Source organism: Pseudophryne corroboree, chromosome 1 (assembly GCF_028390025.1).
Source record: "Pseudophryne corroboree isolate aPseCor3 chromosome 1, aPseCor3.hap2, whole genome shotgun sequence".
NCBI classification, from domain to species: Eukaryota; Metazoa; Chordata; class Amphibia; order Anura; family Myobatrachidae; genus Pseudophryne; species Pseudophryne corroboree.
Window position 1 is genome coordinate 704,455,124 of NC_086444.1, and position 14,313 is coordinate 704,469,436.

General features: G+C 49.5%; 1 protein-coding gene across 1 annotated transcript in view; it reads right to left on the minus strand.

The window, feature by feature from the left end:
• PIAS4 (protein inhibitor of activated STAT 4) overlaps positions 1-14,313 on the minus strand; it is a 197,686-nt gene that overhangs the window by 37,558 nt on the left and 145,815 nt on the right. The window contains exons 7-9 of the mRNA XM_063914861.1: positions 10,375-10,480; positions 10,112-10,185; positions 9,737-9,897 (exon numbers count right to left, since the gene is read on the minus strand). Coding sequence (XP_063770931.1) covers positions 9,737-9,897; positions 10,112-10,185; positions 10,375-10,480 — 341 coding nt within the window. The remainder of the gene's footprint in view (positions 1-9,736; positions 9,898-10,111; positions 10,186-10,374; positions 10,481-14,313) is intronic.

The window sequence follows — 14,313 nt, forward strand, 5'->3', positions numbered from 1 at the left end:
TAACCGGGTTAATGTCAGAAATGTGCAACACATTTTTCATTGCCGTAATCATGCATCGGATGGCCCTTGTGGATTGTACATTTGTCTCATCCTCGTCGACACTTGAGTCAGACTCCGTGTCGACATCTGTGTCTGCCATCTGAGGTAGCGGGCGTTTTTGAGCCCCTGATGGCCTCTGAGACGCTTGGGCAGGCGCGGGCTGAGATACCGGCTGTCCCAAAGCTGTTACGTCATCGAACCTTTTATGCAAGGAGTTGACACCGTCTGTTAATACCTTCCACATATCCATCCACTCTGGTGTCGGCCCCGCAGCGGGCGACATCACACTTATCGGCTCCTGCTCCGCCTCCACGTAAGCGTCCTCATCAAACATGTCGACACAGCCGTACCGACACACCGCACACACACACACAGGGAATGCTCTGACTGAGGACAGGACCCCACAAAGTCCTTTGGGAAGACAGAGAGAGAGTATGCCAGCACACACCAGAGCGCTATATAACTGAGGGACTTACACTAATACACAGTGAATTTTCCCCCAATAGCTGCTTATTATCCCAATTTGCGCCTAAATTTATGTGCCCCCCCTCTCTTTTTTACCCTTTCTGTAGTGTATACTGCAGGGGAGAGCCTGGGGAGCATCCTTCCAGCGGAGCTGTGAAGGGAAAATTGCGCTGGCTGTGCTGAGGAAGATAGCCCCGCCCCTTCAGCGGCGGGCTTCTCCCACTTTTTTAATAATATTTATGGCGGGGGATTAGGCACATATACAGTTTAGAACTGTATTATGTGCATTTTGCCAAGTAAGGTATACTAATTGCAGCCCAGGGCGCCCCCCCCCCCCCCCCAGCACCCTGCACGCACCAGTGACCGGAGCGCGTGGTGTGCTGTGGGAGCAATGGCGCACAGCTGCAGTGCTGTGCGCTACCTTATTGAAGACCGGAGTCTTCAGCCGCCGATTTTCTCAGGAATCTTCCGTCTTCTGGCTCTGCAAGGGGGACGGCGGCGCGGCTCCGGGAACGGACGATCGAGGTCGGGCCCTGTGTTCGATCCCTCTGGAGCTAATGGTGTCCAGTAGCCTTAGAAGCACAAGCTAGCTGCAAGCAGGTAGGTTTGCTTCTCTCCCCTAAGTCCAACGTAGCAGTGAGTCTGTTGCCAGCAGATCTCACTGAAAATAAAAAACCTAACAAACACTTTCTTTTTTAGTGAACTCAGGAGAGCCCACTAAGTGCATCCAGCTCTGGCCGGGCACAGATTCTAACTGAGGTCTGGAGGAGGGGCATAGAGGGAGGAGCCAGTGCACACCAGATGTAGTACCTAATCTTTCTTTAAAGAGTGCCCAGTCTCCTGCGGAGCCCGTCTATTCCCCATGGTCCTTACGGAGTACCCAGCATCCACTAGGACGTCAGAGAAACTAACGTTAAAGTAGAGGAGGTTAACGCCGCCATGTAAACCAGGATAACACGAAAAACCAACTTGGAACCTAACCTAAACAAAAGGTTAACATGAACCAAACAAGCAGTCACATAGTGATCTACGAACCGTTAAGCGAAAAAGGAGGAAACAGCGCTGGGTGGGCGTCCAGTGTCCCCTGTGGAATCGGAGAAAGGGATTTATCGGTAAGTACCAAAATCCTGATTTCTCCTTCATCCACTAGGGGACACTGGAGCGCAGTTACAATGGGGACGTAACAGAGCTCCCAAGACGGGCGGAAGAACGCAGAGAGTACTGTAAAACCGCTCGGCCAAACTGTGATGCAGAGGCCGCAAAAGTGTCAAACCTGTAGAATTTGACAAACGTATGTCGGCCCGACCAAGTAGCCGCCCGACATAAAGAAGTCATGGAGACCCCACAGGCAGCCGCCCACGAAGGTCCCACAGAGAGCGTAGAGTGCGCCGAAATTGAAGCCGGAGGTTCCAGAGAAGCTGCCAAATAAGCTTGTCTGATGGTCAGCCGAGTAGCATCGTATAGAACAAATAAGGAATCGGACTTCCGAATAGCCTTAGTCCTATCCACATAGATCTTGAGCGCCCTGACCACGTCCAATGATCTTAAATCTGGAGAGTCCACCAAGAGAGCCGGAACCACAAGTGGCTGATTGATGTGAAAATCGGACACCACCTTAGGTAGAAAAGACATGCGAGTACGCAGCTCGGCCCTATCAGCATGAAACACCAGGTAAGGAGGACGACGACAAGAGAGAGCCCCAAGTGCCGACTCCCGGCTAGCCAAAGCGAGAGCCAGAAGAACCACATTCCAGGTGAGATATTTCATCTCCACTGACTCCAGAGGCTCAAACAACGAGGATTGCAGAAAAGAGAGGACCAGATTGAGGTCCCATGGTGCTGTCAGAGGGCGAAAGGGAGGCTGTATTCGTAAAACCCCCTGAAAGAAAGTCTGAACTTCCGGCAGCAAAGCTAACTTTTTCTGGAAGAAAACCGAAAGAGCAGACCTGCACCCTTAGTGAACCCAGTCTTAAGCCTGCCGAAAAACCCGCCTGCAAAAAACTGAGAAGGCGGGCCAAGCGAAAAACTGAAGGAGAAAATTGGCGACGTTAACACCAGGCTACATAAGCCTTCCAAATGCGGTAGTAATGAGACGATGTGACTGACTTTCTAGCCCGAAGCATAGTAGGAATAACCGTACTAGGAATCCCCTTCCTTTTCAAGATGGCCTTCTCAACAACCACGCCGTCAAACATAGCCTGCGTAAGTCTGGATAAAGAAAAGGACCCTGTTGCAGAAGATCGTCCCGTAGTGGCAGGGGCCAAGGCTTGGCTACTGACAATAGGCATAGGGTGGAGTACCAAGTCCTGCATGTCCAATCTGGAGCCACCAGGAGGACCAGAGCGTTTTCTCTCTTGATGCGTTGTAGAACCCGAGGCAACAGCGGGAAGGGAGGAAAGAGGTAATGTACCAGAAATTCCAAGGAGACGTGAGGGCATCCACGCCCGCCGCCGGGTCCCTCGTTCTAGAGTAATAAAGAGGCAGCTGATGGTTCAGGCGGGACGCCATGAGGTCGATCTGTGGTTTTCCCCACCGGCGGACCAGCTGACAAAACACCTGGGGATGGAGTGACCACTCTCCCTGGTGCATGTCCTGTCGGCTGAGGTAATCAGCTTCCCAATTTTCCACTCCTGGAATGAATATCGCCGAGAAGGGCAGAGCATACTCCTCCGCCCAGAGAAGTATGTTGGTGACCTCCCTCGTCGTCGCACGGCTGCAAGTGCCGCCCTGACGGTTGATGTACGCTACCATCGTGGCGTTGTCGGATTGAACCCTGACCGCTCGACCGCGCAGCAGGTGATGTGCCTGAAGTAGGGCGTTGTATACCGCCCGTAGTTCGAGAATGTTTATCGGGAGAGCAGATTCGTGGATCGATCAGCGTCCCTGGAACCGATGTTCGAGGGTCACTGCCCACCAGCCTCGCAGACTTGCGTCCGTGGTGAGAAGAGTCCAATCCCACACTCCGAACCGCCTTCCTTCCAACAAATGTGCCGACTGGAGCCACCAGAGAAGCGACGACCGTGCCTTTGGAGATAGCGTCACCCGCTGATGAAGGAACAGATGAGATCCTGACCACTGATGTAGAAGACACAGCTGAAACGGTCTAGAGTGGAAGCGACCGTACGGAAGAGCATCGAACGCCGCTACCATCTTTCCCAGAAGGCGAATGCACAGATACACTGACACCCGACGGTGTCGAAGTACCGATCTTACCAGCGTCTGCAGAGACCGGATCTTGTCCTGAGGAAGGAAACCCTCTGACGGACCGTGTCGAGAATCATCCCCAAAAACAGCAACCGTTGTGAGGGGCATAAGTGAGACTTCAGGAAGTTCAGGATCCACCTGTGCCGTATCAGAAGGTCCTGCGTTATCCGGATATTCTGAAGTAAAAGCTCTGCCGAGCGCGCCTTTATGAGCAGATCGTCCAGATAGGGAACAATCGTCACACCCTGCTTTCGAAGTAGGGCCATCATGACCGCCATGACTTTTGTGAACACTCTGGGAGCAGAAGAGAGACCGAACGGAAGGGCCTGGAACTGGAAATGAGCGTCCTGTATCGCGAACCAGAGAAAAGCCTGATGAGGAGGCCAAATGGGAACATGTAAGTATGCATCCTTGATGTCTAAGGACGCCAGAAACTCGTTTTGCTCCAAACCCGCAATAACAGACTGGAGGGACTCCATCTTGAACTTGAATACCCTCAAATACTGATTGAGATCCTTCAAGTTCAGGATTGGCCTGACCGAGCCGTCCGGCTTTGGTACGAGAAACAGGCTTGAGTAATAGCCCTGTTTTCGATGCTGAGGGAAATAGGGATCAGTACCCTTGCAGCTAGAAGCTTCTGGACCGCTGCCTGCAAGGCAACTCCTCTGTCGGAAACTAGTAAACCGTGGTGAAAAACCGCCGGGGCGGACGGGTCTGAAAATCGAGCTTGTAACCGCAAGTGTTGAGATCCCTGACCCAAGCATCTGGGCAGGACTGTACCCAGACTTCCTTGAAGTCCCACAGACGAGCTCCCACCCTGTGGTCTCCCAGGTGGGAGGGAAGCTCGTCATGCGGTGGTAGTGGTGGAGGATTTAACCTCTGGCTGGGTTGAGGCTGTGGAACCTCTGCCTCTACCCCTATGGCCACGGGAGGCGGAAGTTCCTCCCCTGGTCTGGCCTCGAAACCTGGAAGGGGCCCGAAAGGATCGAAAGGAGGGACCCCGATATGGCCTGCGAGGGGCTGGAGAAGCAGAAGGAAGATAAGTCGACTAACCTCCGGTGGCCTGAGAGATCCAGGCATCCAGACCCTTACCGAACAGGACCTCTCCCGTAAAGGGCAACGCTTCTGCTGCCCTTTTGGACTCCGTATCCGCCTGCCACTGCCGCAGCCAGAGAGTTCTGCGGGCGGAAATTGCTAAAGCGGAAATCCTAGCACAGAGAATACAGATGTCCTTGGAAGTCTCACAAAGATAAAGGGTTGATTCACGGATGTGTTCCGCCAACTGTATCAGTTGATCCGCCGGCAAATCGTACCGAATTCCAAAGGACAATTGCTCTGCCCAAGCCTCCATCGCCTTCTTGACCCAACAACCTACCTGCGCCGGGCGATGTAATTGCCCGCCGCCGAGTAAATAGTCTTCAAGGTGGATTCCAATTTCGTATCTGACGCCTCTTTTAGCGAAGTCGCTCCCAGAACCGGCAGAACCGTCTTCTTGGACAGATGAGACACCGAAGGATCCACAATCGGGGAGGTCTTATAACGCGTCATGCTATCTGCGGGAAAAGGATAGGAAGACAACATTTTTCTTGATACCTGAAACTACACGTCTGGATGTTTCCAGGCTGCCGTGATGAGCGCATCTAGCTCCTCCGAAACTGGAAAAGTCACCGGTAAGCACTGGTTGACGCCAAACCTTGAAGGGCGTAAGACATCCTGCTCCGTTTCTTCCACCTGTAATACTGAGCGAATAGCTGTAATAAGAGCCTCTATACTCTGAGCTACTGGTTCAGAGTCCTCCTACACCTGATCGTCATCAGCATCCTGTAGATCTACCACTGCCTCATCTAATTGAGGCATATCATCGTCAGATTCCTGCAACACAGAGGCTAGCAATCTCTTTTTAGAAGCCTGTGGGGGGGAACTAAAGGACGGGGCTTGGGAAGGGATTACAGCACTAGAGAGCCCTTCAACCGATTTCGCCAGGGAAACTGCCCATGCTGGTTCTGGCTCCGGTACAGTGACAATCTGTCGGACCCAGGCCACCTCTCTATCTTCCCGAGAGGCCTTCAGTTCCCCAGTCAACAGCATTTGACATAGATCTTCAAAGTGCGCACCACATCCAAAGACTTCGGAGGAGCCGAAGCGGGGTATGGGTCGACACACATTAGGTCGACATGCGATGGGTCGACCACAAAAGGTCGACGTGCATTAGGTCGACATTTAAAAAAAAAAAAAAACTTTTTGTGGTGTCGTTTTCTTCTCTCAAGGTGACTCGCTGCGCTCGGCACAGATTACCGTTCCCATTAGTAGTCCACGTGGATCGTAAAGTATGAAAAAGGTAAAAGAAAAAGAAAAGAAAAATTTTTTGAAAAACTCATGTCGACCTTTTGACCTGTCAACCTTGCACATGTCGACCTAATGAACATGTCGACCTAGTGCATGTCGACCTTTAGTGGTCGACCTAACGACCGCAACCTGCTGAAGCGTCAGAACAAGACGGAACCACAATAGGTTGATTCAGATGTCTAGTCCGGAGCTCCGCTCTGTCCTCGTAAAAGACCAAGTAGACGTGAGCTACTTGTCTTCTACTGTCATCAGAGGCTCAAACCAGAAGGACTGTAGAAATTGCAGCACTACATCCAAAGCCCAGGGTGCGTAGGCGGCACAAAGGGAGGTTGTATGTGGAGCACCCCTTGTAAGGTGGTCTGAACTTCTCGCAACATAGCCATTTTTGACACTTCTCGCATGCAGGCCTTGCTTTTTGTCCCTCCTTGTCGGTTGATGTACGCCACTGCCGTGGCGTTGTCTGACTGAACCTGGATTGTCCGATCCCTGAGCAGAGAGGAGGCCTGAAGCAGAGCACTGTATATGGCCCTTAGTTCCAGGATGTTGATCGAGAGTAGGCCTCTTGGGTAGACCACCTGCCCTGAAACTGCGCCCCCTGGGTGACAGCTCCCCATCCTTGTAGACTCGCATGCGTCGTGAAAAGGGTTCAATCCTGAATCCCGAAAAGTCAACCTTCCAGCAGGTTGGAAGACTGCAACAACCACAGGAGCGAAATCCTGGCCTGGGGTGACAGCTGAATCATTCGGTGCATCTGGAGATGGACATCCTGAACAAGCGGTCCGGTTCACAATTGGAAAAGTCTGGCATGGAACCTGACTAACTGTATCGCCTCGTACGAGGCCACCATTTTTCCCAACAACTTTATGCAAAGATGAAAGGAACCTCGAGCAGGACGGAGAACCATGTGAACCATCTCCTGAAGTTTTGTCACCTTGTCTTCTGGGAGAAACACTCTGAGCTACAGTATCATACCCAGAAACAGGAGCTATTGAGACTGTTCCAGTTGAGACTTCTGTAGATTGAGGATCCACCCGCGGTGAGATCAGAGGTTGGACAGTGCGATCTATATGAAGCAGTACAAGCTCCCTGGAACTTGCTTTTATGAGGAAATCGTCCAGGTAAGGGACAATGTTGACCCCCTCGACTCTGACCTGGAACATAACTTCCGACATCACCGTCGCGAACACCCTCTGAGATGTAGACAGGACGAAGGGCAACTCCTGAAACTGGTAGTGATCGTTCAGTAGGGCGAACCGTAGATAATCCTGATGAGGATGCCAAATCGGGATATGTAGGTAGGCGTCCTTGATATCCAGGGACACGAGGAATTCCTGTTGTTCCAGGCCTGCGATCAACCGCTCTCAAAGATTCCATCTTGAATTTGAAAACCTTTAGCCAAGGATTCAAGGACTTCAGATTCAAAATGGGTCTCTCAGACCCGTCTGGTTTTGTCACTACAAAGACGAGTAGAAACCTTGAATTCGTTGTAGCAGGGGTACTGGAACAATAACCTGGGACTGGACGAACTTGTCGATGGCCAGTAGTAGTGTAACACGCATATTTTCCAAAGCTGGCAAGCCCGATTTGAAAAATCTTTGGGGAGGAGCACCGTCGAACTCCAGCTTGTAACCCTGAGAGATGAGGTCCCTTATCCAGGCATCTTGGCAGGAACCGTCCCAGATGTGGCTGTAGTGACGTAATCAAGTTCCCACCACGAGATCCCCTCGGGGTTGGTGGGTGGGCACAGTCATGCTGAAGTCTTAGCGGAAGATGAACTGGTGCTCTGATCATGAGAGCCGGCAACGGCTGGTTTCTTAGGATTATCTCTGGAGCCTCTAGCTGCATTGGAGGCACCCCGGGCCCTATATCGAATTCTGGAGGACCGAAAGGACTGAGTAGACTGTCCCGGGTAGGTACGCCTAGCAGGCGGAGCCACTGAAGGGAGAAACGTGGATTTTCCAGCAGTAGCTTTGGAGATCCATGCGTCCAATTCCCCTCCGAAGAGCCATTCGCCTGTGAAGGGAAGAGACTCCACATTAGGTTTGGAATCAGTGTCTGCAATCCACTGAAGCAACCATATGGCTCTGCGAGCTGACACAGCCATAGCCGTTGTCCTAGCCTGTATATTGCCAATCTCCATAAGGGAGTCACAGAGGACTCTTGCCTTGTCCTGAATGTGTTTTAGGAAAGTTACAGTAGTAACCAAGGTCATATCCCCTGAAAGGCCCTCCTGAATCTGAGTAGCCCATGTATGAATGGCATGCATCATCCAGCAACCAGCAATGGCCGGCCTTTGAGCTACACCTGCAGCAGTGTAGATAGATTTTAGAGTGGTCTCTATTTTTCTATACCCCGGGTCCTTTACTGTAAAAGAGCCTGGAGCAGGGAGCACCGCCTATTTAGAAAGGCGAGAGACTGAGACGAATACTGCTGGAGATTCTTCCCAGGATTTCCTGCCTTCAGGGGCAAATGGGAAGGTATTTAAAAACCTTTTGGACACCTGGATTTTTCCAGGCTAATTTAAATAAATCATCCAATTCTTTAGGATCAGGAAATGTGACAGTCAGTTTGTCTTGTGGGAGGAAAAATGACTGCTGATTAGTAGCATCCTCTAGGGGAAGCTTTAACACATCCCGTATAGCTACTATAAGGGGTTCAATACCCTGTGTAGGGGTGGAGACCCCGCTTATGGGATCCACATCATCCTGTATATCATCATCAGTGTCTGATAGAAGTGCAGGTAAAGCGTGTTTTTGTGCACCTGTAGTGGACAAGGGGGGATGTTTAGCAGCTAGATTTGCCACTGCTTGTTGCAGTGTTTGTAGCCTCACATAAATTCTTGGTACAATGTATTAAGCCAGTCTCAAGCAGGGGTGACAGCGGGTCCCCCCCAACAGGAACCCGTATGCCTCACAGGGAACCCCCTAGCGGGGTCCCCGGTGTGTACTCACCACCTATGATCAGCTCCAGGCACCATTAGGAGTGTGCGGCATGCTGCGGCAGCAAAGGCGCCATGCCCAGCTGAACAAGCAGCTTCTCAGGACAGTAGTCCTGCAGCGGGGAAGCGGCTCAGCACCTCAAGAGGCCGGTGACCGTCCCCGTCCTAACTCCCATGGTGCAGGTATGCTGTTGCCCAAACAGCATACAGGAAGAAATTAAAGTTTAAAAGAAATTGAAAAGAAAAAAAACTCTGGAGCTTGCAGAGTGTGCATCCTCTCCTGGGGGCACTTTTTTCTGAACTGACCTGTAGGAGGAGGCATAGAGGGGAGGAGCTAGCACACCCAGTGGAAGAAATTTAAAGTGCACTGGCTCCTTTGGACCCGTCGATACCCCCCATCGTACTAATTCTGCCCCCAATATCCCTTATGGATGCTAGAGAAAATTGGGAGGGTTTGAAACAGATATAAAAGCAGAGGGAGTGCACTCATCTTAACAGAAATGATTCTGCTTATCCAAGAGGTAATCAGACCACTCAAGCAAGTCAGACTTGATGTTGTCTAATTTAGTTATATGCGGTCTGTCCAGATTATCAGTTTAAAGTGAAGATTTGTGTCATTGACAGGCACTTTGGTTTGCTTACAGTAAATATACTGTACAAGAAAACTAGTGCAAGAGGGGATTGTCATCTTTGGCAAAGCATAAAACAAACTAGCTTAACTGCAATACTTTAAATTATTGCTCACCCATCTATTATAAGTTGATCATACTGAGCAGGTTTGTCACAAACTGGGCATGTCCACGTCGGCTTCTTTTCATTCATTTGCAGGTAGAAAACTGCATCAAAGCATTGGAGGTGAGCACATGTTTCTGCTCTGCAGGGTACAGTAAGACGCATCTTCACAAGCTGCAAGTCAGAAAGGTGTTCAAACTATTACTATTTACAAAAACATCAAAGCACCAAATATATACTAGTTTTAATCAGTTTCTTTACATAAAAAATAATAATAATAATAATAATAATAATATGAAATATGGGTATATACAAACTTGGTTAAACAAAAATCACAAGAAATGACAGATGCTGATGTGACATAACATTCCATGCTTTATAACCTTACCGGGCAAATAAGGGATACTCTTACTCCAGTGGTGGCAATCTCGCTGTCTGGGTCTAGACGTAGCTTTTCCCTCACTGTATTGATTGGGATAATATGACAAAACATTTGCTTTTTTTATTATAGATTGTTTCACAACAAAAGGAGGAAATATTTAGGCTAACAGTTTATTGAAATGCATTACATTACCACAGCTCACTTGTAAATGTAAAAGGAATGAGCGCTAGTAATTAAACACAAACAAACAGTCTCAATTCTAATCTTACCAAGGGTCTTGCACAGCTCTGGATGTTTTACCCCAATGGTTTTCAAACGTTGCAGGAGTTCAGATGACGTTCTCTGTCTTACCAGATACAATCCCACAGAGTAACTCTATTCAAGAAAGAACATTGTAAGATAGCGAAAACCAGCTTTTAATGAGAAATATTAAACAAGACCGCAGAACCATCTAAAAAATGGGATGGGAATCCTATAGAATATAAAGAAAAATAAAAGGACTGAAGAAAAAGGGAATATATGCTTAGTTCTATATATATTATTTTACAAATAAGAATGTGGCATATCTATACAACTAATATACATTTTCTAAAAAAGTGAATATTGTTACCAACTGGCATCTTGGCCTGACCGCCAAGCTCCATAAAACTTGTAGAAATCCTTTTCTCTTACGTCCTAGAGGATACTGGGGTCCATTTAGTACAATGGAGAATACACTGGTCCACTAGGAGCCATGGGCACTTTAAGAATTTGATAGTGTGGGCTGGCTCCTCCCCCTATGCCCCTCCTACCAGACTCCGTTTAGAAAATGTGCCCGGAGGAGCCGGTCACGCTGAAGGAAGCTCCTGAAGAGTTTTCTGCATTTATTTTATATATTTGTTATTTTCAGGCAGGGCTGGTTGGCACTAGCCTGCCTGCTTCGTGGGACTTAAAGGGGGTGGGGGACGGGTGGGATGGCACAACCTCTTAAAGGGTTAATGGTCCCGTTCCCCGCTGACAGGACACTGAGCTGAGGGAACTATTCACAAGCCCCACCACGGCGACCAAACATTCCCGCAGCACGCCGCCACCCCTAACAGAGCCAGAAGAATGAAGAGTGGTGGGTACTGAGCCGGCGTTCCGGTTAGCGGAGCGCCAGCCATTACGGCTGCACGAGGGTACGGTGACGCACAGCTTCTAAACGGGACAGAATGAGTCTCTAGACACAGCACACAACTGCATCTCAGTACACTCTACACGGTACCCATACTGGCAACACAGCCTTAAAACGGTTTATGTACATTTTAAGCACCAAATTCCTCAGCCAGTATAAAAAATAAGATTTTACTCACCGGTAAATCTATTTCTCGTAGTCCGTAGTGGATGCTGGGGACTCCGTAAGGACCATGGGGATTAGCGGCTCCGCACGAGACTGGGCACAACTAAAGAAAGCTTTAGGACTACCTGGTGTGCACTGGCTCCTCCCACTAAGACCCTCCTCCAGACCTCAGTTAGGATACTGTGCCCAGAAGAGCTGACACAATAAGGAAGGATTTTGAATCCCGGGTAAGACTCATACCAGCCACACCAATCACACCGTATAACTCGTGATACTATACCCAGTTAACAGTATGAAATATAACTGAGCCTCTCAACAGATGGCTCAACAATAACCCTTTAGTTAGGCAATAACTATATACAAGTATTGCAGACAATCCGCACTTGGGATGGGCGCCCAGCATCCACTACGGACTACGAGAAATAGATTTACCGGTGAGTAAAATCTTATTTTCTCTAACGTCCTAAGTGGATGCTGGTGACTCTGTAAGGACCATGGGGATTATACCAAAGCTCCCAAACGGGCGGGAGAGTGCGGATGACTCTGCAGCACTGAATGAGCAAACTCTAGGTCCTCCTCAGCCAGGGTATCAAACTTGTAGACTCTTGCAAGAGTGTTTGAACCCGACCAAGTAACAGCTCGGCAAATTTGTAAAGCCGAGACCCCTCGGGCAGCCGCCCAAGAAGAGCCCACTTTCCTCATGGAATGGGCTTTCACAGATTTAGGGTGCGGCAGTCCAGCCGCAGAATGTGCAAGTTGAATCGTGCTACAGATCCAGCGAGCAATAGTCTGCTTAGAAGCAGGAGCACCCAGCTTGTTGGATGCATACAGGATAAATAGCGAGTCAGTTTTCCTGACTCCAGCCATCCTGGAAACATACTTTTCAGGGCCCTGACTACGTCTAGTAACTTGGAATCCTCCAAGTCCCAAGTAGCCGCAGGCACCACAATAGGTTGGTTCACATGAAAAACTGCTACCACCTTAGGAAGGAATTGGGAACGAGTCCTCAATTCCGCCTTATCCATATAAAAATAAGAATTTACTTACCGATAATTCTATTTCTCGGAGTCCGTAGTGGATGCTGGGGTTCCTGAAAGGACCATGGGGAATAGCGGCTCCGCAGGAGACAGGGCACAAAAAGTAAAGCTTTAGGATCAGGTGGTGTGCACTGGCTCCTCCCCCTATGACCCTCCTCCAAGCCTCAGTTAGGTACTGTGCCCGGACGAGCGTACACAATAAGGAAGGATTTATGAATCCCGGGTAAGACTCATACCAGCCACACCAATCACACTGTACAACCTGTGATCTGAACCCAGTTAACAGTATGATAACAGCGGAGCCTCTGAAAGGATGGCTCACAACAATAATAACCCGATTTTTGTAACTATGTACAAGTAATGCAGATAATCCGCACTTGGGATGGGCGCCCAGCATCCACTACGGACTCCGAGAAATAGAATTATCGGTAAGTAAATTCTTATTTTCTCTATCGTCCTAGTGGATGCTGGGGTTCCTGAAAGGACCATGGGGATTATACCAAAGCTCCCAAACGGGCGGGAGAGTGCGGATGACTCTGCAGCACCGAATGAGAGAACTCCAGGTCCTCCTTAGCCAGGGTATCAAATTTGTAGGATTTTACAAACGTGTTTGCCCCTGACTAAATAGCCGCTCGGCAAAGTTGTAAAGCCGAGACCCCTCGGGCAGCCGCCCAAGATGAGCCCACCTTCCTTGTGGAATGGGCATTTACATATTTTGGCTGTGGCAGGCCTGCCACAGAATGTGCAAGCTGAATTGTATTACACATCCAACTAGCAAAAGTCTGCTTAAAAGCAAGAGCACCCAGTTTGTTGGGTGCATACAGGATAACAGCAAGTCAGTTTTCCTGACTCCAGCCGTCCTGGAACCTATATTTTCAGGGCCCTGACCACATCTAGCAACTTGGAGTCCTCCAAGTCCCTAGTAGGCGCAAGACACCCCAATAAGCTGGTTCAGGTGAAACACTGACACCACCTTAGGGAGAGAACTGGGGACGAGTCCGCAGCTCTGCCCTGTCCGAATGGACAAACAGATATGGGCTTTTTTGAGAAAAAAAAAAACCACCAATTTGACACTCGCCTGGTCCAGGCCAGGTCCAAGAGCATGTTCACTTTTCATGTGAGATGCTTCAAATCCACAGATTTGACTGGTTTTAAACCAATGTGTTTTGAGGAATCCCAGAACTACGTTGAGATCCCACAGTGCCACTGGAGGCACAAAAGGGGGTTGTATATGCAATACTCCCTTGACAAACTTCTGGACTTCAGGAACTGAAGCCAATTCTTTCTGGAAGAAAAATCGACAGGGCCGAAATTTGAACCTTAATGGACCCCAATTTGAGGCCCATAGACACTCCTGTTTGCAAGAAATGCAGGAATCGACCGAGTTGAAATTTCTTCGTGGGGCCTTCCTGGCCTCACACCACGAAACATATTTTCGCCACATGTGGTGATAATGTTGTGCGGTCACCTCCTTTCTGGCTTTGACCAGGGTAGGAATGACCTCTTCCTGAATGCCTTTTCCCTTAGGATCCGGCGTTCCACCGCCATGCCGTCAAACGCAGCTGCGGTAAGTCTTGGAACAGACATGGTACTTGCTGAAACAAGTCCCTTCTTAGCGGCAGAGGCCATAAGTCCTCTGTGAGCATCTCTTGAAGTTCCGGGTACCAAGTCCTTCTTGGCCAATCCGGAGCCATGAGTATAGTTCTTACTCCTCTACGTCTTATAATTCTCAGTACCTTAGGTATGAAAAGCAGAGGATGGAACACATACACCGACTGGTACACCCACGGTGTTACCAGAACGTCCACAGCTATTGCCTGAGGGTCTCTTAACCTGGCGCAATACCTGTCCCG